At 37.8% G+C, this 23,837-nt stretch overlaps 2 protein-coding genes across 6 annotated transcripts in view; both read right to left on the bottom strand.

The window, feature by feature from the left end:
- tp63 (tumor protein p63) overlaps positions 1 to 18,138 on the bottom strand; it is a 71,908-nt gene extending 53,770 nt beyond the window's left edge. For 3 of the 5 annotated variants that reach the window (XM_034310075.2, XM_034310077.2, XM_034310076.2), the window contains exons 1-2: positions 18,005 to 18,137; positions 16,747 to 16,858 (exon numbers count right to left, since the gene is read on the bottom strand). In XM_034310075.2, coding sequence (XP_034165966.1) covers positions 16,747 to 16,858; positions 18,005 to 18,074 — 182 coding nt within the window. In that variant the 5' untranslated portion in view covers positions 18,075 to 18,137. Of the gene's footprint in view, positions 1 to 16,746; positions 16,859 to 18,004 lie in introns of all 5 variants that reach the window. The other 2 variants (XM_034310093.2, XM_053230197.1) reach the window with 1 other exon arrangement.
- A 1,167-nt stretch (positions 18,139 to 19,305) lies between these two features.
- Positions 19,306 to 23,837, bottom strand: part of tprg1 (tumor protein p63 regulated 1) — a 28,634-nt gene continuing 24,102 nt past the window's right edge. The window contains exons 5-6 of the mRNA XM_026921089.3: positions 22,955 to 23,108; positions 19,306 to 20,835 (exon numbers count right to left, since the gene is read on the bottom strand). Of these exons, the coding sequence (XP_026776890.3) occupies positions 20,641 to 20,835; positions 22,955 to 23,108 (349 nt within the window). The 3' untranslated portion in view covers positions 19,306 to 20,640. The remainder of the gene's footprint in view (positions 20,836 to 22,954; positions 23,109 to 23,837) is intronic.

Here is a 23,837-nt window from a genome sequence, read left to right as displayed (position 1 = left end):
TATTTTTTTCACCTTGCTGTCTGCTAATTCACATTACTCAGATCTGGTCATAGCTGTTAGTCCATAGACTAAACCGGTTTGTTATTTGTTACAAATTGCTGAGCTATCTTAAGGTGGAGTCAAAAACAGTCATTCTTTTTGTAAACTGAAAAAAGAGTAACGTAAATATCTTTTGTTTGATAAGATTATAATACATGTGACAGTGACATCACTGTATTGTCTTTACTATGGGTTTAATGGTACAGCAGCAGTAATGAAGCTGGGGTCATACATTTTGCAGGCTGTTATTCTATTATTGAGCCCTAGACATTATTTATATTTATATGTAATATAAATACATTTAAAACGAGCAGATAAAATTCTATAAATTATTATCTTAAATAATAAATAAATAAAATTCTACTGTATTTTATTTAACTATTATTTAAATCAAGTTCCTCCTTTTTCACTGAGTAATGTCAAAATGAAAACAAATTGAAGGCTGCTGTTCTGCAGGTGCCTCTATGAGTGATTTTTCTTTCAAGTCAGAAAAAAACGATGTAAAGTTCATGCCAACTCATTGCCTCATATCTAAGGCTTCCACTTCCAAATAAACCCTTACATCCACAACCTATCAGAGATCCAGTTTTAACTTTGTTTTTGCTTTGGCTTTCTGATTGCTCTGTAAATCTTGGCAGCACATTGCTGTTTGTGGTTCTTTTGTTTGCTTGAATTAACAGAAGTGAAGATTTTGTGCGTGCTGTGAAGCTAATCTCACTTTATCCTCTATTGTTTAAAATTAATGCTGCCCTTAATACTAACATTAATCATTCAAAAACAGGTTGAAGGCTCATTATATATATGCATCAAGTAAATTAATTAAGTTAAATTAGTCATGCATAGCAGTAAAACAGCATTAGGAGTTCAAGCAAGTGTGTGCAGTGGGGTGTGTACAGTACAGAGTGTGAAAAGACACCTAGTTTAACAGCTCTCATACACATATGAGCAGGTGTCCCAAGCTCAGCACTTCTATGGCGTAACCTTATCTTGGATATTCCAACTTTCAGAAAAATAGCCCATGATGTAAAACATAAGGCCTGGTGTTTAGCAACCAGGAGAGCCGTATCCAGGCAACAGAGTGACAAGTGTGATTGGTCTGAACCCTCGACCTGTGAAAGTGGACGTGTGTGTAGCACATTATGATGTTTGGTGGCATCCCAGTGACATTTTATCCTGCGCGCATGAAGCAGCACCCATCTGCGGGTAATCTAAGAGAGGCCTGGAGGTGCCCTTTGTCACTGGATAGCACTTAAAAATAAAACATGGTGAGATGATATGACGGGACGCTGGAATCTGAGCAAGTATTTTTCAGGGGGCTTGAAAGATCAATTTAATAACAGATTGTTGTGGTAACTTGTCAAAGCAATAAACTAGTCAAAGCATTCTAAAAGCTTCTGTCTGTGAAAGCTTACAAAGTGTCTGAAGGTCAAATTGAGTACTGAGATCTGACACTGTCGCGTACTTGCGTAATTTCAGTTATCATTTAATTCTCTGTGAACCATGCAAAATACAATCCATACATTTCAAATGTTTGACCTGATGGAAGGTGTCCACATGAACTCATAGCAGCTGGCAGGAGAGATGTGGAATTACTTTAAAAGGTGCTCATGTTGCAATGTTAAATTTCCAACATGAGTCATGCTAAGAAAACAGGACGCAATGGTGTCAACAGTAACTTGGTTTCCACGGGTTCTCAATAGACCCAAGCTGAAGAAGTGAGATTTAGACTGACTGACTCAAATGGAGGCCAGAGTCATGCCATTTGCACTTTTATTCGGTTAAGGAATCACACAGCAACTACTGTAAATAAAAGGTTTTCAAGGAAAGAATGTGTGTATGTGTGTGTAAGAACGTTAGCGTGACTTAGTGTGTGTTTCCACTGAATCAGAACAAGTTGTGAAAGCAATTCATTCTTTTCCACTTTCAGTAAATGTTGCAGAGGATCATCGCCTCACTAAAAACATTCTCGCGTAACTGCTCCTTCATGCAGAACTGGAGTGGGCTCAGTACTGAGCAAAGCCGGATTGGTTTTCAGATAGAGGTGCTCAGGCTGAACAGAGTTATGTGCATTTAATTGAACTGACGCCGACTCCCAAACGGGACATGATGAACAGAGTTCAAGGTAATAAACACGTCATCTGCTCAATTTACACTGCAGCTCAGTAACATGGCCCGTCACACCTGGTAAACACTTCTCCAAAGTTTAAACAGATTCCAATGGACTTCCTATATTAAAATCCTATAGCATCATTTATAAAACAATCATACAATTAGATTTGATCTTAAATACCATGGATCTGTACTCATGGTAAAACTGACATAAGTATCTATTTTTATAAAACCAGAACCTGCATGTTATCATTTCAAAATGTATCAACATCTTGACTAGGATGTGACTTTCACATCACTGGTCCAATACTGTTAATCACTAATTATGCTAAAATACAGTGAAGTGCAAAATGGAAAAAAAAAAATTAAATATAATATAAAATATAGTGAAATGCAGTAAAAATGCAGAAAAAAATACACAAAATTAACTAAAAATAAGTTTCATTTTTATTAATTAAAAATTAAATGCAAAAATATTTTGAAGTGCAAACTTCATCGGGGAAAATATGCAAAAATATAGTGAAGTGCAAAAAAGGGGGAAACATTGCGAAGTTAAGAAAGGGGGAAAATACAGTGAGGTTAAAAATAGGGGGAACTATAGTGAATTTCACAAAATTTTGAGAAAATATAGTGCAAGTAAAAGCGGTGTGGGGGGGGGGGGGGGTATAGTGCAAGTAATAAAAGATATAGTGAAATGCAAAAAATATAGTGAAGTGCAAAAAAGGGGGAAAATACAGTGAGGATAAAAATAGGGGAAAAGATAGTGAAATTAAACAAAGGAGGGAATATAGTGATCTGTAAAAATAGTGAAGTGTAAAACATATAATGAAGTGCAAAAAAATCAGGAAAAACTATAGTGAAATTTAAAAAATTAGAGGAAAATAGTGAAGTTAAAAAAACAGGGGAAAATATAGTGATGTACAAAAAATATAGTAACCTTCAAGAACAAAGGTCTAATCAATCTTGGATAAAGCACTCTCTACATGCACCATGGACGAGGTTCTCTGACAAAGCAAGTACAGCCACAGCGCTTTACTATTCTCAGAATCTTGCTTCTATTTGTTCTTTTTGCTCCAATGTTGCACTTCACCTGTAATTTTTAACAGAAAACTACCAGGACTAATTACTCACACTGCTGTTTATATCTCGTGTCCCACCATATAAGAATATTTGGGGTTGTCTCTCATTCACACGTGCACATTATTCTAAGATGATTTCTGATTAATAAACAGACCAGAGGGAAAGTTTTTCAATGACGTAACCTCCCTTTCAGAAACAAGCACATGTTCACATTTAGGGTTGTTTTACATGTGTCTATAAATAAGACCCCTAGTTTATCCATTTTTATTTAACCACTTAAACTCAGAATGCTGAGTTATTTAGAAACTACCCTTATGCTAACAGAAACAGTTTGTATTTAGAAAGAGGGCTGAAATCTGAAACTACTGTCCTGAGATTTTAAGGAGCTGGTTGACACGCATACTCTGATCTAGTACAGGGATGCACAGAAATGTATTCATTTCTATACTGAATAAAAAGGCACAAATCAGGGAATAAACACCTGCTTCTCTTTCTCTCTAACCTCTCGAATCAGTTAACTGGAATTTATTTATTACAACAGACTTAAAATGACAAACTCTTTCTTTGTCTCCTGTCCTCCCCTCCTGTTTAGGGACTCTGTGGCATATCAGTATAGCATCACTAGAGTGCTGGTGGGAATAAGGGTTCTTATGCTGGAGGAATGTAAACTACAGCCATGGTCAGTGGGACCTATTAACTACAGCCTTAGTTCCTGCTACCTGATATACGTATCTGTGATTGTTTCTGGATAAGAAAATGGTGAGTGTTTGGGAGGGTTTTGTTCTTATTTGGCACAAAGAGTAATAGATATTTGAATACCTACAATAGACTAGGCGTGATTATTTAGATGCTGTATCTTCTGTCACCAAGTGTGCCACCAAAAACACATCCTGTAGTCCGTATTGTTTCCAAACAGCAGTTTGCTAAACCAGGTTGAGTTGTTGGAGTAAACACTCAATGGGCCTCAGTTATCAAGCTGGACATGAACAAGTGGATTTGAAAATTATTCGCAGGAGCATTTATACACGTTATGTGGCATTCATGAAAATCCTGTAAGTTGGGGAAAACATTTGTATCCTAAGAGAGCTCCTGAGTTTGTGTTAATGTATGTACAGTATGATGAGACTCCTTAACGTGATCCTAGGTTTCAAATTGTGTAATTAGTGATGAGTTACTGCAAATTTCAATACAGATTATGTTGGCAAGGTTAAGTAGATTATTTATTTCTATTACGCACAAAAATTTAATGAAAATTGTGTGTCATTTCATATTAATGACTTGAAAGAAAGAGATAAAAACAAATCCATAAATTAAGACAAATAAGACTAGCCATTCAATTAGGACAAAAGAACATTTCTTTTGTCCTAAATGAATGGCTAGTCTTATTTGCCTTTATTTATGAATGTTTTTATTGCTTTCTTCCACCCTATAAACAGAGGAAGAGTTATTGTGTGTCTATGCTAGCCAAGTCGCTGCAGTGGCTGAGCTGCATTACTGGAGGCACTCTTTTGCCATTTAGTCATTTTGTCTTTTTCCAGCTCTCTCTGAGCCTTGCCTTTTATGGAGTTTTGTGGGTGTCAATAAATGTAACTCAGCTGTGCCATGAAGGTGCTTGGTAATTTAAGGGTGATTATCAACACAGGCACATGAGCACGAAGAAATTCAGTGTTACTGAAACTTAAATCGGCCAGGAGTTTTTAGTTCAGCTCGGCCTACAAAAACATTTACACATATAACTTTACTTAAAAAAAAAAAGCTGATCATTGAGACCCAACGTGTAGCAGGTAACTGAGTTACTGTAAGAAATGTCAAATGGAGCTGTTGGAGTAATTTCTAGTAATTTTCACTCTGGTTTATGTATGGGAGTGAGTGCGAGAGTCTGGGTACTGTCTATCTTTAAGAATGACAAGATGCAGAACAGATTTGCTTAAGGCTTTAAGAGCTGTGGATCCTCCCAGACCTCTCTCAGAATGTGTAGATCTGTGCTGTATGCCTTTAGGGCTGATTCCACACAAGACAACAGCAGATCAGGAGCAATCAAACCAGCTAACCTACAATGTGTTCTGCAATGCGGTAACTACAGAGCCACAACATTAACAATCTGCCAGATACACTGCACATGCAAATACTATCAACGCAAATGGCATGAATTTCTCAACTTTGTGTTGCAACATCTTTTTTATTTTGCCATGCAAACTAAGAGCTTTCCAGCATGCCCTGATCCAGGTGGTATGTTTGCAACCAAAATAGTGTGAAATGACCTCAAACAAAGCTCCTCACTTAAAAAAAATGTCTTTTTACCAGCTTCCACCATATCAACATGTTCTGCTCTAAAATCTCTTATCTGATTTTGCAGATGTTGCCTGCAAAAAAAAAAAAAAAAATATATATATATATATATATATATATATATATATATATATCACACGAACACCTTGGTACATGTTGTTGCTGACCCACAGGTTGGCTGTAGCAACGACACAAACATCCGAAAACAAGACTTGCCCAAATAGAAGTTGGCTTCAGGTGGGATAAAACACTTCTGACTCTTTTCTAATCTTTGTATTTGCAAACTGATTGCTTTAGAACTCCGGTGCTTATAACACTGACTACAGTTTACAACAGGCGTGTAGAAATAACAAGCAGTGAATGGTTTATACCAGCGTATTCAACTAAAACTTGTGAAGTTTCATAAAAAAGTTTTACGAAGAACCAGAGAAGCAACTGTCATGAAGGAATGGTGAAAAAAGTTACTTTTTAATGCATAATAATTAATGATTAATCTATGCCTATAAATAAGCATCAATTCAAAGTGGTCAGGTTTAGTTTCATAGCTGCAAACTCTGAACAGATGAGATGAGATACACTGGATTTAAACTTGAAGAGCAGAACAAACACACACGTCTCTTTCTATTCGTCATTAGACATTAAATGTTTGTTTTTCTGGCATCAAATTTTCTTATTTTTGAACAAGCCATGTCATCACTTCACTTCTTCCCTTTCTCATGAGCTGCCTTCAGCTAAATAATTTACATATATGTATGTGATTGGATAAGGCATGAAAGATGATCTGCGACAGAAGCCAAGCTGGCTCATGTTTAGAAAAGTAGAGCCACAGAATTACAGACAGTTTTCAATACAACACATATACTGATTTTTTTCTCCCAGACAGTCCACTGAAATACTTTTGTGGGTCCATGTCCAGACTGTGGTCCACTAGTTGATTATCTCTGGTTTATACGATTGAAAGTAGCTGCTCAGTGTCCTGTGCAACTTGGTGGCTATTGTGTGAAGCTGACAGGAGCAAGAGGGTGATGAGAGCTGGGCAGACAGGAGTTGACCCCTTGTGTCATCAGGTTGCTGCCCCCAATGCTGCTCTGAGTCGCAAAGAACAACAGACCTGCTGCCATTGTGCTGCTCGCCACAGGGAAAACAAGCCATCAATCAAGCATTCATCAAGCCTTGTTCTACTTATCAGAATCATCTTAGAAAGATCAGGATCATCCATTGCACGAGCGTGAGAACCACTGGACTGGACTCCTCATGGGTCTGAGTGGAGAAATATAAACCGCCAACATTCAACCATTAAAGAATTGGGGTAATTTTGTTCAGTGGTTATTCTAAATTTGGCATTTATTTATGAGCAGTTCTGTATCTGAGATGACCTTATGCACTTTAAAAGTTTGGTTCTCCTCGATTGGGGAGCATTTTATGTAACAAGACAACGTCTTATGTAGGTCTCATGCACAGAACGTTCACCTTATGTAAAGTAAGCCTATTTTGTGTGCGGTTACAAATCTTGTTGTGTCATTAAACCAGGACTCCCTTTTCCGGTCTGATCAGTAACTCGTGATTGTTGTGTCTTTTCTTTTGTAATGTTTTCAGCTTTAGTGTGTGAGCAGCGTGTAGGCTTCTAGTGTAAGCCTCTTTTTTCAGGACATTTTTGGGGTGTAAGAGCTGCATTGGCCATGTCCTTTGGCCAAACCCAGGTCATGTATTCCCACTATACACCACCAGGTGGCAAAGCACTCGGTGAGATTAATAATAGCAAGAGACCACATGAATCCCCTGACTTACAGATGTGATTCTACTCAACAGAGGCACCTCAAGCTCTCTGCACCACCCAGATTATTAATGCCAATTATGAGATGAGTGTCTCACACTGGCTGGCAAAGTGTCAGTCCTGCACAACGAGCCTCTCCCTCTCCGTGCTGAAAAAATATTTACCGTGCATCTCAAGTAAGCCCAGAGAGGCAACAGGAGGAGAATGTTAGCATGTTTATTGTAAACCATAAGCCCACAGCTGTCAAATCTCTTTACAGACTGTGAGGATACATGCCAGCAATTTTGAGGAAGACATATTTGTGTGATAAGGGTTGCTGAGGACACAGTGGCATGTTATCCCAATGGAATGGTGTGAAAAGAGAGAGAGTAGAGGAGGGCTGAGAATTGGTATGTGCTGGTTGGTGGGGTCAGGACTCAAAGATAGTGAAAGTGTATAAGGTAAAGACATACATGTGTTGCACTGGGTAGACAAGGCTTGCAGGGAAAGAGGGAGAGAGCATAGCGTGGGGATTGTTTTAAGCAACAACCCATCAAACTCTTGCCCTGCTTCAAGAGGTCAAGTAGGGAGAAGCTTGAGGGCAGAAGGAGATGAGGGAAGAGGGTGTCAGGAGGCAGCAGTGTGCGCTCTGGGGTTAGTGTTCCATGAACTCACACTCTTGTCTGACCTCGCTCATAAACTCTCCCACTTGTCAGGAGAGGATTAAAACCACAGAGCTCCAGGCCTGAAACGGACAGGAATGGCCAATGCTAGTGCTGAGGGAAGTCAACACCACATGCCTCTCTATACTTTTATAAGCTTTGCTTATAGGCAGAAATTTATTTCTGCTTTCTCAAGTCAGGAGTCTTGTTAGTGTAAAACCGAGTTTGGGCGCAGGCAAGAAATCAAAGAGATGAACGACTAAGTTTTATTATCTGTTCTGAAAGGGCGAACAGAACATTCTTGAAAGGTGAGCTCCTCTGTAAGAATCCATATTAATGTCAGGAATAATGGGTGAAGTGAAAAAGAATAATTGCTTGTTTAAATACTTGAGGGCAGAGAGCTTGTTTTGCTGACTAAACAGAAAGTACACTGGGCCTGATTGCTTCTGCAGTAAGGCATGCATTGCCCCCTGTTGGCAAACAATCACATGTATGAAGAATCACTTACACAGTACTTCACAAGGGATAAAACTGAGATCTGTGTGATGAATTGCAGAGATGCTACACAAACATGCAGGTGCAAAGTATGGCATGACACACGTAAATTAAAGATATATATATATATATATATATATATATATATATATACATAAATATGTTATATATATATATGTATGTATGGCACTGTACGGCAAATGGACTCTATTTTTATCACACAGTACATCTGAAAAAAATGATTGATATCACTGAGGAATGTGTTTCTATTGCAGTTTGCTCATTATCTACAGAATGTGGAGAACTCCAAGCAGCCGGGCATGCAGGGGTTGTTTCGTGGGTGCATTTTCCAGGCTTGGATTACACAGCAGACTAAAAAGTTTGAGATTGCTGGGAGTCACGGCAGGGACAGAGTGAGTGTGAACGCACCTCCGGGGCTTAAGGAGGGCCCCTTAGAAGCATCTGCTCTTTCTGCCACTAATGATGGCCCCCCTAAACCCGCCTGTCATCGGGCTTTAGGTCCCTCTCCCCTGCAGCTTCTGTAGCCTAGCTGGGTTTCACTGGATTTTTTTAGGAACATGTTTATTGAACCCCATTTAACTATATCAAAGGTGACAAGGTATATTTATATAATATAATATATAAATATAGGTTCTAAAAACTACAGGATATGTTTACTTTTGTGTCTTAACCGCAAAAAAGTCTGCTTACCTGCAAAGATGAAAAGGAAGAAAATTGCATTTTAAATTTCGAGCATTTAAAGATTTCATTTCGACTCCACACTGATGGTCTGAAAGCAAATGCTACTTATTAATTACATTTTAATTTAATATGTAATAAACATGACTACAAATTATAAAATGACCATGAAAACTATGGTCTTCATACCAGCCTTGATTCACAGTCTACTGACTGACAGGCCATTCAGAAGTCCCACCCATCTAGCCATCATTCCATGTTTAATAATTATTTCCTTTTATAGAATATTAGAAGTCATTACATTTACATCATAAGCAGTTTTCTGAGTAGCTAATAACTCTGACGTCATCTCTATATTATATCAGTTAGAATTACCTTAACTGGTTTTAATATTATCCTGAGGTAATCAGGCTATAGCAAGCCCACGCCCCACACACCTCTACATTTGTAACCTAATCTACTTACAAATCAGTAACTCTTTAATAAAAAATAATTCTCATCAGTTTATGATAGGAAATGTGTAAACATTTTAAACATCAGCATTATCCAAATAAGTCTTTCCAGTTTTAACACTTGTGGTAAATTTCACTCACAGTATTTAAACACAAGCCTCATTATCATCTCTTTATTCGACTGATCTGTTTTCATCCTTACATCAGTGCTGATATAATTGCTCACTAATTCAGTGACTTGTTCTGTTGGCCATATTTTTATCAGGTCATTTAAAAGCATTTAAAACATTTAAAAATATTTTGTGTGCTGTCATCCGTACAGACTGTGTAAGCACTTTTCTGTGTTTTGAAGATGATGTGACAGCCAGTATCTGATTACAAATTGAACTGATCAGGCTTATGTCTGTTTCACTATGGCACATAGCTATCAAAAATACTTAATCATTGCCTGCCAATCACTGTGTGAGGAAATCAGCACATAGCTAACAAGGTTTTTATTATCTTTAGGCAGACCGTTTTTACCACTGCATTTGTTAAGCTGGCTCGTTACTTGTCGTGATCTTTGCAGCAGGATAGCCTAGGCAACATTCCTACCTATTTTTGGTGAAATATATTTTCTTAAAGTTGAGTTCTCAAAACGTGTTATAGGCAGAAAACCCACTTTTGCTCAAAACCTGATTTTCCATGTTTTTTTGGCTCTCTGCCAGGATTCCGTCATGGTGTTTTTGACAGGTTTTCCCAGACTGCCAAACACACACAAGGCTAAAGGTGTTGTTATGCGACCATGTCAGCAGATTTGGTTGAAATCGCACAAATTACTACAGATTGTGTGGGTATCTGCATGAGAAAATCAGTGGCGAATACCCTTATTTATGCTGTCATTGTAGATGAGCATGATTTCTGCAGAACACAGCTCCAGTCAAAGCCATTCAAATGACAATCGCCTACCTAGCATGGAGAAGATCTTTATCTTATAAAGGTGTTGTTTTCTTTCTCTCCCTCTCCCTCTCTCTCGCTCTCTTTTCCATGTTTTCCTCCCCCACCTGAGTTGACAGGTGGAACAAGCAGCCATGAATCATGTAATCAGTTACCTCCAGTTCCTAGCATGAATTACAGGAGGTTTTCAGCAAAATGCATGTTGAAATGAAACGGTTTCGGTTTGCCAGCTTCTGTGCTGTTCTGCTGTAATTCGCCCTTGACAAAATGAACCATACACAAATAAATGACATTCCTGTAGCCATTAGACATTGGGATCAAAAATAATCAGTAGGTTGGTGATCCTGTGATTCTTATCTATGTTTTTTTAATGCAAGGCTACAGTGAAGACTTTCTCATAGGTAAGCTGCTTCTGACTGCATATTAACATAGCTTGTTGCCCATATTCTAAAGCTGTGCAATTTTCCAGTAGAAATTACCCACCAGCTAACAATTGATCAGTTCTCCTCTATTGTCCATGTGGGAAATGATAACCGTCCGCAGTTTGTAGTTTACACCTTCCAATTTCTGCTCACACAAAGATGCTTGTTGCACATCTTTTACTTCAGTAAATGATTTTGTCACTATGTGGGGGGAATAAAAGACAAACAGACACTCTAATCATGTGAAAAATGACTGTTATTTTTCTGACATCAATCACTAGTGAAGAAACTAAATGGCTGAGTCTAGCATTTCGTGGTGATGACGTCTGACAGGGATGGTATCCTCACATTTTCGCCATAGCTATTGTTTTCCACGAGTAGAAATCCAGGGCGTGTTCCTCTCTGCATTCTGCATAGCTGGGAGGACTGGCGAGCTTGAGCCTTTTCCAAGAGTCCCATTCCTCACAAAGTTCAACACACCGCTCCAGACACAACACGGACAGCTGGCGCAGAAACAGCAGACGAGGGTGTAAATAAAAACAAATATTGCTATCAATCTGGTACTTACACACAGCTGTATGGTTGACAGATGGAAAGAGTAGAAATGGAAAAGGGAGAAGTGGACAGCAGGGATCATAAATGCCACTGGGCTAGCTTAGTAACCTGCATTCCACCAACAGGTGCCTCATGTTTACTGAATAAACAAGTTACACTATGGTACTCGAGTGACCTGAGGACAAGTGCATATTCCAACTGCTTCCTCTACCCTGTCTATCTCTTTAGTACATGCCTGATATTACAAACAAAGCATTTAGCCCTTGAGTAATTGTTCAATAGTTAGAATGCACAATTATTAAACTAACTCAATAAAAGCTGAGTGCTGTGAGATGTGTGATTTGGAACCAGGCCTGTGTAACCTGCAGCCTCCTTTCCAGCACTTCAACACTGTCTGTAACGAGTGCTCCTAGGGGGGCCGAGTGAACTGTAGACCGTGTGCCACGTAAGCCTGGCAAGTCCATCTAGTGTTACTTGCTTCAGGCATGTTGTGCAGCTCTGGTGTTAGTCAGGTCATTCAGGGTCATGGGCGCTTGGAAAGTTTTTCAAAGCCCCTCCACCCAGCTCTCACTTTGCCAGTTAAATTCCACTCCGGGGCAACGAGGAACCTCATTTCACATCACAACAAACTCCAAAAGCACCTGTCTACAGACATGCCATTTCCCCTTCCACTACAGATTAACCTGTGTGAAGACATGAAGACAAGGGTTGCCCGTAAGGTATAGACCTGACAAACACAACCCATATGATTGGCATTGGTTTTAAAAAGGCTTTGGTTGACATACAGAACATTAAAGAGTTCAATATATTTTAGCAATCTTCAATTTTATTATAGCACATTCTGTGTACTATGGTCACGATCCCTGAACTGTTCAGTACATATAATTTTAAAGGACAGATTTATATAAGAGTTTTCCTATTTAACACCATAAATATAGAACAGAATGTCCATACTAAAACTCATTTTTAGCTGACTCATTAATACTCTCTTTCTTCATGTATACAGTATGTTTAAAGTTAAAATGGGTGTGTGAATGTGTGTGTATGTGTGGCTGCAGTGGTCTGGTGTCCTATCCAGGGTGTATTCCCACCTCTTGCCCAGTGTTCCCCGGATAGGCTTTGGATCCATCACCACCCTCACCAGGATAAAGCGCTTACTGAAGATAAATGAATGACTTTCTAAAGTTAATTTTTATTTCATAGCTTGAATGTTATATTGTTGCACATCTTTTACTTATAATGTTAAACATTATAATTTAATTATTTTATATGCAATGTAAATGTATCTAAAACACCTTGATATACCTCACTGAGCACTTTATTAGGAACACTGTACTAATACTGGGTAGGATCTCCCTTTGCTCTCAAAACAGCCTCAATTCTTCGTGGCATGGATTCCATAAGATGTTGGAAAAATCCCTTTGAGATTCTGGTCCATGTTGACATGACTGCATTACACGGTTCCTGCAGATTTTTCAGGTGCACTGTCATACTGTGAATCACCCATTCTACCATGTCCCAAAGGTGTTCTTTTGGATTCAGATCCGGTGACTGGGAAGGCCACTGAAGAACACTGAACTCATTGTCTTGTTCATGAAACCAGTTTGAGACGACTTTTGCTTTCTGACATGGTGCATTATCATGCTGGAAGTAGCCATTAGAAGATGGTAAATTGTGGCCATGAAGGGATGCACATGGTCAGCAACAATACTCAAAGAGGCTGTGGCATTCAAGCGATGATTGATTGGTATTAACGGGCCCAAAGTGTGCCAAGAAAAAATTCCCCACACATTACACCACCTCCACCAGCCTGGACTGTTGACACAAGGCAGGTTGGGTCTATGGATTCATGCTGTTGGCGCCAAATTCTGACCATCTGTGTGCCTCAGCAGAAATCGAGATTCATCAGACCAGGCTGTGTTTTTCCAGTCTTCAACTGTCCAGTTTTGGTGAACCTGTGCCCACTGCAGCCTCAGCTTTCTGTTCTTGGCTGACAGAAGAGGAACACTGGCACCAACAATCATGCCACAGTCAAAATCACTGAGATCACATGTTTTCCCATTCTGATGGTTGATGTGAACACTACCCAAAGCTGCTGCCACACGATTGGCTGAGTGACTCAGATAATTGCATGAATGTGGAGGTGTACAGGTGTTCCTAATAAAGGGCTCAGTGAGTGTAGTAAGGCAAAAAAAAATGCGTTTAATTATTTTTATTTATTTATTTAAGCTTCTTTGAGTCTCTAAAATACAGCAAAAGAAATAACATAACATTAAAAAAACTACAGGGTGTCCCCAAAGTGTCCATATGAAGGGAAATTAACACTTTTTTCCTTGATTGCCATTTCTTTGTAAACACTCACTGAGTCGTCTCTCCTACTCATGATGAACTCTATCTGTTGTTATGCATGTAATTGCATGTTCATCGCAACCTTGCGACAGCTTCCCAATCCAGCCATAAGAATTATTTCAATAATATGTTCTTCTTTTGTCAAAGACATCCTTAAAGTCTATCTGAAAGAAAAAAAATATAAATATAAAGAAAAAAAATGTATATATATATATATATATATATATATATATATATATATATATATATATATATAAATAAATAAAATACATACATACATACATACACACACACAAACACGCGCACGCACACACACACACACACATATATATATATATATATATATATATATATATATATATATATATATATATATATATATATATATATATATATATATATATGTATATATATGTGTGTGTGTGTGTGTGTGTGTGCGTGTGTGTGTATGTACATACAGAAAAATGTTTGTACGTCAGTAAAGAAAGCAGCATATTACATAATAGACAAAAAACATAATGAAGGCTGCTGGGTTTTGCTGCAAAAATAAGAAGCAAGTGTGACAGTCAAAGTCTCCAGAAGAACTGTGGCTGCTTTTGCAAGATGCTCAGTAACACTTACAGCTCATTTCCTTATAAAACTGCACTAATTGTACCTGAGACTACTATTTTAAAAAAGCGAAGGAGCGTCACGCCAAATATTGACTTTGTTTCATTTATTACTGTTTACTGCTCTTCATAATATTTTTTTAAATGAAGAAACATTTAATTTCATTATTTTTGAAGGCATCTTTGCTCTACAGCATTTCTTTGCATGTGCCTAAGACTTTTGCACAGTACTGTATATATAATATTTTCTAAATTTATATTTATTTATTTTTCTATAGTTTCTATATTTTACAAAAATGTTTTTGTAAGCGACCTCTGATGGCTTCTTTCTGGTTTAAATAGTTGAATGTAGGTTGGGTTGAAGAGCCCATGCGCTGTATTCTGTAGCCTCAGGCAGTGTTTTACCTTATCAGGGTGGAATGTAAGGAAAATTGCTCTAAAGATGATTAATCTAACAACTCCTCTCCTCCATATTGCCCATAAAATAACACCACTTTTTTAACACAGCTATTATTGCACATGCTTATTCATCCTAGACCATAATCTTTTTGCATAATCATTGATCAATCTGTGCACTGTTCGTTACAAATGTTAAATGACCAAGTGCTGTCGCCTGGAGCAAACTGAGATCATCCCAATTCCAAGTTCAAGCATTTGGAGGATGTTTAGAAGATAACTGTATTTATTTTAAATGAATAGGTGCCCTGCCTGAAGTGTTTAACACTGAATAAAGTTAAATGATCAGTGAAGACTGCGCAAGATTAGCAGTGCCAAGACAGAAGTGTCAACATTGTTAACAAACAAACAAAACAAAAAAACCCACAAAAAACAGAATTTTACCACAACGCACCTAGAGTATGTTCATGGATGGGATCACTCCATGCTTAAAAAAGAGAAAGAAAATTATTCTAGTCTACATACCGCAACAAAATATTAATAGTGATGCAGGGCACATCATACTCCATGCTCTAATCTGTTCATACAGAAATGCAAAATACTTTTTTATATAAAAAACTAGACAGTGCATTCCAAATTTTTGCCTACAGTTAACTGATTTCAGTTTACGCCACTCATATCCAGTCAGACATTTGTTTGGTAGCATGTTGCCTGATTGGTCAGGTGATACTGCTGATTTGCACACATCAGCAGTATGCTGCTTCTGCCAGGTGTGATTTCTGAGAGAATACTGGGGTAACATTAGCTAGGAAATTTATTTTTCATCGAGATGTGTGCCAAGCAACAGTACAAAAATAGCAAATTAATAGCATCTCCATTTTTTTATTGACCAAAGAGATTATAGTCCTGCCTTCGTGTTTTCTATTGGAGTTCATAAATTCGCAGGTCAAAGGTCACTCACATAACGTCTGAGCAAAGTAAAACTCCTCAGAAACAAATGTGTCATTCACACGTGTTCAGTGTTCGCATCCTTTCCCCTTCAGTGAATCGGTCAAATTTTATCTGAGAAAGAAGAAAGGCGTAATTTTCAGGTGTCTCGCATATTGCCATTGCAAGAGGTCAAAAATGCTACTGATAAACCATAAACATTTGCACCTCTGTTTAGGGTTCAATTTCATATTTGTTCATTTTCTTTCAAAAGGTATTTCCCGAGATGATGTCAAAATTGCTAATGTTTGACATGCTGGACAATAATGACTCTTTTATTAGATCTGTTAACAGCCATTTTTATGAGAAAAGCGAGTTCCACGTTACCACTGACTCAGAATCATCACTAGGGCCTCCTTGGAGACATCCAAACACACAGCAACACTATTAAACAGATGACGTAAACATGCTTACAAAAAATATAAGAAAAAAAGAAACAACAAAGCAGAAGGTGAGTTCATTACAATGGCTGTTTACACAAGACAAAAAGATTAGATCACCCGGATCCCATCTTCCTATCCTATTTTTCCTCACATCCCTTTTTGGCTGAAGTCAGTACCCATGAGCAAGTCAAACATAAAAAATCTGTGCAGCTAAAAGGATAGTTTATCAACTAATGCAAACATGGGTAAAAGAATAATGGACAGCTGTGTGTGAAATCCAGAAGGTAACATGGTACGTACTTCTCACCTCATTATTAGCCACATGCCTTTTTGGGGAAAATTTTAGGCAATGACATCAAGTGAAGCACCATTTTATTGTGAAATATTTCCGTATCACACCCCAAGCATGCTGTTGTGAAATTCAGCTGCATACCTGGAACACGGTCACTCCTTGTTTTTTAGGCCCACCTCTGTTTTAACAACTAAGCTGGCAGTTCACCCAGTGCTTTCTTTCAAAGATAAAAAAAAAAACCTTTCTGTGCTTAAGTAGAACTGCAAATGCTCCTCCAGGGCACAGCAATTCCTGAGCTTGGGTAATGAAACGCTTCCAAGCTCCACCAAGATCCACATTAACACACTGACTTCTGTAACACACACATTTAAGAAACAAAACAAATACACAGTCCTCTTCCCTACAGCTTTTTTTTTTAGAGTGTGATTTATGGAAGGATTAAAACAAACTTTTGGAATGGATATTTTGGAATAAGATTTAAAACAGAGGTTCAGAGTCGCAGAAATCTCTATAGTGCAGTTTTCTCCACTCTAACACAGCTGACTTAACATTCAGTCAGCTCCAGAATGACCCATCACTGGGAAAGACTGCCCAAAAAAATGCCTCACAGCTCCCCGGTTTGATCCTGAGCTCAGGTTACTGTCCGTGTGGAGTTTTCCACGTTCTCCTTGTGTCCATGTGTGTTTCCTCCGGGTTCTTCAGTTTCCTCCCACCTCCCAAAACATGTGAGCACGTGGAGTGTTGACTCTACATTTCCTCTAGGTGTGGGTGGAAAACGAGTGGGAAAATGTGTGTGTATGATGGACTGGCATCCAATCCAGGGTGTGTTCCTGCCTCGCCCAGTGTTTCTGGGATAGGACATGGATCCACTAAGAGCCTGACCAAAGCAGTTACTGAAGCTGAATGAATTAGTATTAAAAAAAAAAAAAAAAAAAAGAAAAGAAAAAGGTCTGCTTAATTCACTTAATCTCAAACAAAATAAGAGAGAAACTTTAAACTATAACTATAGAAACTATATATATATATATATATATATATATATATATATAATTTTTTATTATACATTTTTTTATTTTTCATAGATTTTTTTCCCAACTTGTCCAGATATAAGTGGCGGAAATGACACTCATGCGGCACGAGCTCATCGTAACCAAGGAAACGTTTGCTAACAGGCCCTTCGTCGAAGTAGCTAGCTGGCAGCTGCTTAATTAAAACAAAACTTCACTGAGTGAAGCAATGTGTGTTTTGTTGAAGTTGGAGAATGAACTGTTATACTTCTTACACAATTTAGTCACTTCACTGTAATCTGTTACAGCGTTTAGCTAACACTAGACAGCTAAGGACGGTAAGCAGTTAACTTAGCTAATTAGCTCGGCCGCTAATGTAATTTACCTTTCTGTAGTGACGACGTTTATTAGAAAACTAACAACGTAGTCTGTCAAAATATAACCAAATAGATTCCTTAAGTAAAAATAATATTAATAGCCATCTTTCTTACCACAGGTTTTTCTCTGACGATTAATGCTAGGAGTCGATTCTGAAAGAGTCGATTCTCCAGTTCCAGGCATTGTAAATCGGGAGTCGACTCCAACAGTTCTTAAATCGATAAAATCTTCTGCAGAGGTAAAGTAGAATACAAGTAGAGGCGTGTCGTTCACGAACGAGTCGACCTTCTGAATCGGTTCTTAAAGTCGGCTCTTTGGGAGCTGACTCACATAATGTAAATGGTGATTGGACAGCTGAAAAAAATAACAGTTGAAAACAACTCTTCCTCCCATTTTTCTGATAGGAAAACATTAATACAGTATCAGAATAAATTTAACAATTTCAATTCAAATTCCAAATATTTTTGAAAGGATGGCTGTCCAATGTGTAAAATTGACATATTTGGGGTAAATTGAGATTAATAATCCCATTCTTGAATTTAATTTAATTAATAAATTCCAGGGATAAATTCACATATTTACAATATATTTTTTTGAATCCATTCATTTCTGTAAAGCTGCTTTGTGACAATGTCCACTGTTAAAAGCACTATACAAATAAAATTGAAAGAAAATTGAATTCTCTCTCACACATGCACACCTCTGTTTAGCATGACAAAATGGCTCTTCAGGCATTGACTTACTGTAAACTACCAAAATATAGTAATTGCACTATATATCAATTACTATATTACTGAAACCTTTGAAGAATGAATGAATGAATAAAATAAATTTATAATAACCTTCTAGTATCAGTGGCCTGTTCCATCCATACCTGTCAAAATAAAAATGTCCAAACCCCAAGGTCACTTTACAGAGGTCACAGCGTATGCTTTAGCTATAATAATATACAGAATATCCTTCAGAATAATATATTATGTTTTAATTCAACAAAATATTATGATGTGTTAAGAAGTGTTACATTATGCTGTGCACATATTATTATTATTATTATTATTATTATTATTATTATTATTTACATTAAGATCACACAGAGCACCATGTCTTCAGTATTAATGTGTATGATGCTGTACACCTTGAGCATGTAAGCTGATAATGTGGGAGGCTGCTGAGTGAAGAGAATGCACACGCACAGAGTGGCATGTACAAAATCTGGTAGCATTGCACACATTAACAGTGGGCCATTGTGTAGAGTCTCAAAATACAATCAGATGAACAAGAGCATAATGCATAACATGCAGTAGGCCAACCGTTTAGTGTATGTTTCTTCCATTCTTATTCATTTCTCATGCTGAACCAGGAGAGCAGGCCCCCCTTTTGCACCCGATAGAAAGTCCAAATAAACACTGGCAGCTGGAAAGAATGCACTTTATTACCCAGAGCTTGTATAGTGTATTGAAAAGGTTTTATAAAAATGGATCACTACATACATACAATTGAGATTGAGAACACACAATGGATGTATTTCACTGTATTAATAATGTGGAATGAATGGACTGAACAAAAGGATAGGCTGCACACAGGCAGTGATAGCATCATGGGATGCATTTTAGGACTTCTGAGTGATTCCCAAAAGGCAATGGAATGTAGAATCAGTTTCTGCATCAGCTGTACTCAGAGATTTGTGTTTAATCTGTTCACTTTGCTGAAGAAATAAACAAGCAGAACTGCAATTACAAAACCGGGAAAATTCCAGCACATGGCTTGACTGTTAAAAACAAGACTCCTACCATCACGCTAATATGACATACACCTTCATGCTTCAGGGAGCCTGTAAGGAGCATTGCATTACTGAAGGGGCGGCAAATGGTAGGACTGATGACAGAATTGTTACAGAGTAAATGAAAAGAGAAAGAGACTCTAAGGAGGGTGGTAAATGACCTGCTGTATGAGACACTCCTCATTGTACAATCATGGGGGATTCACTTGATATATGCCATGGATGGTAAAACACACACACTCTCACAGTGTCATCTGTTTTTTGTATCTAAAAATTTATTCTTCATTTATTCCTTAATTCTGTCCATTATATTATTCAAACTTTCATTAAACTGTGATCATGTAATCTATCATGTAATATTTGCATTCTTCAGGAAACCTCCTTGACAATAGTATGAAAAAAAAAGGACAGCTGTCCTCAGACTGCTTTCCAAATCTCGAGCACACAAACGCTGCCTCCCATAATGCCAACTATGTAAGCAGCCTCCTTTGAAGCATTCGAATCATCTAGAAGAACAATATTCTGCAGTTTGAATATCATGATATTGTATCATTTATTAGTGGCTAATCTCTAGTTCTTACAGGAGTAGGAGTGAAGGTAACATTCTTTTTTTCCCCTTGACTCATTTTCATGGAAATGATAATGTATAAACATCAAACTTAAAATTTTACGATTAAAACAAACATTCTGACAAAAATATATTGGCAAACATTTTAACAGAGAACCCTACATGGCCTTAGTTTACCGCAAAGTGGATCATTTAACCACAATTTAAATGTGCCAGTGATCACATTGCTTTGATTTGTCGACATCTTTGGAGATGCTTAGCTTGAAAAATGGACAATATGTTTATGTAGACAAACAGAATTAACATTATTAAAAAACATTTAAGAACTATATCAAAACATACAACTATTAAGTGTCTTTCACTCCAATAAAGCTGTTAACTGATCAAAGCAGAATTTCCATTCAGAAACCAACATTGCCTCTTGCTAGGCAGTAGCCCAGCTTGTTCTGGTTGCCAAGGGTTGACATGAGGCCTACGTAGGCCTCGATGAGGATGGGCTGGTTCAGAAGAAGAACACCATTGGCTTTCCCTGGGACGGGATTCAGACTGTGGGCTTTCTGCGCTGCAGCAGTCAACTGCTCCTTAAAACTGTGAAGCTATAAGGAGAAAGCAGATATCAGAGGTCATTAGACTATGTCTGACCTGAGTGTTCACTGCTCACTTTCTCTAGATTGTTGAACCTACTCACAGTTCATTTAAGGTAAAGTCTTTTCAAAAGTAGCATGGCAGCTGTAACTTCATAGTGAGACGTTTTCATTGGTCAAATCTCAAACACCTTCAAACCAATGCTTCTTCAAGCCTGTTTTACACGGTGCAATATCTGCAGTCTTTTAATATTATTATTTGTCACACTGTATGAGATGATCCCAATAAAATCTTGGCCAAACATACTGGGACAATGTGTTCTCCATGTCAGATTATACAGTGAAGATCCTCTAACCATAGACCTGTGATAGGCAGAAAATAGGCTCATGCAGAAAATGGAGACACACAAACAAAAACAAGCCCTCAGTATAAAAGTTGCAACATTATGCCCAGAGAAAACACATTTAAAAGTCGTGAAGAAGAGGAATTTGGAGCTGGATAAAAGAGGATAACATGGAATGCCGATTGTTCAACATGGTTTTAAGTTAATAAGGATATTGTTTTCTGTCCATTAGCATTCAAGGTTGCTTAGCATCTCACCGTACGAGGGGTCAGGCATGTAGGCTGGTTATATTAATTAATGTGAGAAATTCAGTATTTTAAATGATCGCTTGGTCAAACATAAACGTTTCATCTCAGATTGAAAGTTTTGCGTTGTCCTATGCTATCCTCCTATGGGTGGCTTTTAGAGAAACGTCGTAGCAGTGGTCACACTCTGAAATTTTAATTAAAGAACTATGGCATTGGCTGTCTTTCATCACAGTGGCCCTAATTTAGGTGCCATCTTATGTATTCTAAAATCTTAATTCACAACCAAAGAATTGTTCTATGATGTGAGATTTTTGTTTGTGACAAAATCAGGCCAAAAATCACATAGCCGGCTTTAGACGATTGATGCCCTCTGCTTCATTTCCCTCCCTCTTCCTCTCCTTGCTGCTCACCTCCATGGGCGTGGTGGAATGTGAGGAATGGAATTGGGGCTGAAAGCTTTGACACCCTGCCTTGCTAAATGAGCAGTTATGTGATCTGTGCGGTCACCTGCAAGGACACTGCAACTCCACCCATGTCCACCCCGACCTGCTAAAAGCTGCGTCATCTCTGCAGGGTTTCACAATCACGAAAAAGGGTGCCTCAAGGTTTTTTTTTTTTTTTTGATAGTTATAGGGATTTCAGCTTCATAAAGAGGCCATAATTGAACTCAAAGCTGAAGAACCCTTAAGGGTACTAGATGGAATCTTTTTTTTCTAAGAATGCCCTTTATACACTATAAAGGAAGTGTCTAGACTCTGACTAAAACGAAAATGCCGCAAATTTTAAAGGCCATCCATATAGAAAATCCACATAATTTACTAATATATTAATATATATAAATATATTAATATATATATATATATATATATATATATATATATATATATATATACACACATACATATATATACTGTTTATATTGATCCCGGGGTTCTCAAACCTTTTGCATCCAAGGATCCATTTAACTGTAAATAAAATCAACAGATCCCCTACAGATTTGGATTATGTTTGTCATTTAAATGTGTACAGTAGAATTTTTGCTATTTATTGGAGCTAGACAGTATTTCTGAACATTTCACACATTTTTATAGTTAAATTATCATTACAGTTATAGTTGACATTATTTATAGGCATTATAATGTTAACAATGGGGTTTGATGGTATCAGAGGTGCAATGCAAAGAGCTTAATTAATCAAAGACATCATCATCATCATCATCATCACCATCATCAACAATGATAATAATACTGAATGTTCTGACACTTTGCTATACATTGCCTTTAAATACACTTCACAATATTCAGAAATTTATAAGCTTTAACATACAGAATCTACAGAGATTAGCCTCCATAAAAACACTAAACATAAAACACAGATATGGCAAGAATAAAGTTTCTCCACTCAGGCAATGTCCACACTTTCCTGTATACTTTATATTACATGTAATTTCCTCACATTAAAGGACTTAGTCACAGTTGTGTACATGGTGTCAGTTGATGTTAACAGAAGACTGTTAGGTAGAGTTTGCAGTCTACTCACCTCACAAAGTGTGGACAGCTTCTCATTAACATTTCGAACTGGGTGGTAGGTCAGTGTAGTGTAGGGGAAATCAGTGGAGAAAGGGTTCCAACGTGATGCTAATGAGGGCTCTCGGAGCTTGTCCCAAAACACGCGCACTCCCTCTCCTTCTCGCCTGCAACAATGAAACAAAACACATAAATACACATGAAAATAGTTTTATTTCACCCTTCGTTACCACCAGGGGCGTTGTGAAACGTGTATAACTCCTTGTGCTCAGCCTAAGATAGTGATGATGATGCAGTGTTAGCAATAAATACTGCTGTCATAACGCAATCATTCCCTTTTCTCCTTCTCACCTCCACATTAACATGACATGGAGATATCCGTTTAACAGCTTGTGACCACGGTCGGAGCTACAGCTGTCTTGTCCTCCAAAGCTGGGGATATCATTCGCTCGTTCCTTTCTACTTTATGCACATTTTTCTGTATTACAGGCATTTTAAATTTTCTCTCATTAGCTTTACTGTCATGCAGTAGCTAGTCCCTTGTCCACAGGCTTTGTCTACAGTTCTTGCTGCAGTAGCACATACATCAGTTCCTGAGCGGCTTAGGAAAGAATTTTTAAACTGAGTGGTTTTCTATTTACTCCACAGGTTTTTTAAAATTATTTCTCAATTCTTCTCCCAATGACTGGGTTCCCCTATCTGTGTTTCTACCTTTAGCCTTTCCCTACGACAATTCCGCATTCTCTGCCAACTAGAAGACTTGTGTGGCTGTGACTAACACATTGTTATGGTTAGCAATGTAAAGTGGTATTTCCTTGACATGCCATGCATTGTTTATCAGTTAGCTTGCAAATTTAATTTGATTTCAACTAAAGTGCAGCTCCTCCAGATTTACC

The sequence above is a fragment of the Pangasianodon hypophthalmus genome, chromosome 2, assembly GCF_027358585.1.
Source record: "Pangasianodon hypophthalmus isolate fPanHyp1 chromosome 2, fPanHyp1.pri, whole genome shotgun sequence".
Lineage (NCBI taxonomy): Eukaryota > Metazoa > Chordata > Actinopteri > Siluriformes > Pangasiidae > Pangasianodon > Pangasianodon hypophthalmus.
Note: the sequence above shows the minus strand (reverse complement) of the source record. Positions and strands in the feature narration are given on the sequence as shown.